The 1,947-nt window shown below is 49.4% G+C and overlaps 1 protein-coding gene across 1 annotated transcript in view; it reads left to right on the top strand.

Moving 5' to 3' along the window:
* COPS3 (COP9 signalosome subunit 3) overlaps positions 1 to 1,947 on the top strand; it is a 16,760-nt gene that overhangs the window by 7,818 nt on the left and 6,995 nt on the right. Inside the window, exon 6 of the mRNA XM_010842878.1 lies at positions 1,202 to 1,342. Coding sequence (XP_010841180.1) covers positions 1,202 to 1,342 — 141 coding nt within the window. The remainder of the gene's footprint in view (positions 1 to 1,201; positions 1,343 to 1,947) is intronic.

The following is a 1,947-nucleotide window of genomic DNA, read 5'->3' as shown; positions in this document are numbered from 1 at the left end:
CTGCCTCGTTGAAAGCGGCGCTGCCTGGGCTCGTTGTGCTTGTGTCCTCATGCGCTTACAGGAGTGTTTCTGTGGAATAACTCCGAACGGCCTTAAGGGCCCGGGGGCTTGGGTTTTGTTTGGGACATTTGGGCTGATTTGGGTGATAGTTTTGGATTCTTAACCTTCATGAATTCATGTGAAAGAACGTGGAAAGGCAGCTGCAGAATAGGAGGAAATACTTGCAGGTGATGTTTCTGAAAAGAGACTTACGTCCGGAATGTGCAGAGGTGTCAGAATTCAACAGTAAAAGCCCTGAAGTTTTAAAATAGGCGACAGATTTGAATAGACATTTCTTTGGAGACTATATACAGATGGCCAGAAGCCCTGATTAAAAGGGAAATGCAACTCAGAGCCACAAGTGTGGCACCAGGTCACACAGCAGGCAGTTGTGATGGGGTGCTGGCTGCTGACAGGGGTGTGGGTTCAGAGCCCTTGTCATGGCCAGTGGGATGCTCAGTGGTGCGGCCCCTTCGGAAACAGTCTGGCGGTTCCTCAAAAGGTCACACCTGAAACCTCCATGTGACCCAGCACTTTGATTCCCAGGGTTACACCTGAGAGAAGTGGCAGCAGACACCACCTACACACACGCATGTTCTCGGCAGGGAGAGCCGTGCGGCCAGATGCCCGCCAGCCCAGATGGTCTCTGTCTACGTGGAGCACCGTTTGCCTGAATCATAGAATAGGTTGTGACGTGGGTTACTTCAGTGTGTGCCCTGGAAGTGTCACGGTGAAGCTGCTCACATAAGACCCTGTGAAGCCATTTATGGGAATTTCCGGCACTCTAGTGGTTAGGATTCCATGCTCTCACTGCCAAGGGCCTGGGTTTAATCCCTGGTCGGGGAACTGAGAGTCTATGAGCTACACAGCACAGCCAAGAGAGGGGGGGAAAGCCATTAATATGAAATGTCCAGAGCAGGCAAGTCCAACAAGAATTGAAGTGGAGGAGTGGATGGCTGGGGAGGGGAATATGGGCAGTGACCCCTGCCCAGCAGAGTTTCTTTTTAGGAGGGTGAAAATGTCCTGAAATTAGGTAGTAGGAACAGTTGCACAACTTGGTGATAGTGCCAAAGCCCAGTTGTCATTAAAGGCAGTGACTGGATATCAGTACTGTCTTCCGAATTCATGCCCTGTCCTCATTCTGACGTTCCTCTCCACCCAGGCCATCACCACACCTGCCATGGCCGTCAGTCACATCATGCTGGAGTCGTATAAGAAGTATATCCTGGTCTCTCTGATCTTGCTGGGCAAAGTACAGCAGCTGCCGAAATACACCTCTCAGATTGTGGGTAGATTCATTAAGGTGAGCTTTCAAAACAGTGATTTCTCAGCTGACATGTTCTGTTCCTACAAAGCTGTGGTGATGCATAATTCTGTAATCTATGTGACTTTACTCTCCCAGCATCTTCAATTAGCAGACATTCTCGACATCCCCTGGGCATCTGGCAGGACCCTGACTGTTCTTGTCCATGCCCACCGACCCCCTGATGGGGTGGGGTATTCCCAGGAATCTGCGTCCACGCTCTTGCTCTGGGTGGTCATGGCGTAGGGGTTTAAGGTTCTGATAGAGCAGTGCTTATGCTCTGTTGGACTTGAACTCTGACCAGGTGCTGGGAGATCCTCTTAGACCCCAAGCTTTGCTCACTGAGCTGCTATGGTTTTCCTAAGGACTCGGCTCCAGGACCACGTGGAGAAATGACCTCCTTTTTTATTTTCTCATAATTCATGCTTATTTTATTTTAAATTGAAGTCACTATCATTTGATAACAATTTTGTGCTGACCGTCCTTGAACAAAACTCAAAGTTTCAGGAGGTCAGTTTGAAAGTCTTCCTGATGTGAAGGTTTCTGTGCTGTCATGTTGAGTATTGCCCTTGTCCTTCAGCTACCCATCATGGTTCTTGGGCTCC

This window comes from Bison bison, unplaced genomic scaffold (genome assembly GCF_000754665.1).
Source record: "Bison bison bison isolate TAMUID 2011002044 unplaced genomic scaffold, Bison_UMD1.0 scf7180017864180, whole genome shotgun sequence".
NCBI classification, from domain to species: domain Eukaryota; kingdom Metazoa; phylum Chordata; class Mammalia; order Artiodactyla; family Bovidae; genus Bison; species Bison bison.
This window is presented reverse-complemented; position numbering and strand designations above follow the sequence as displayed.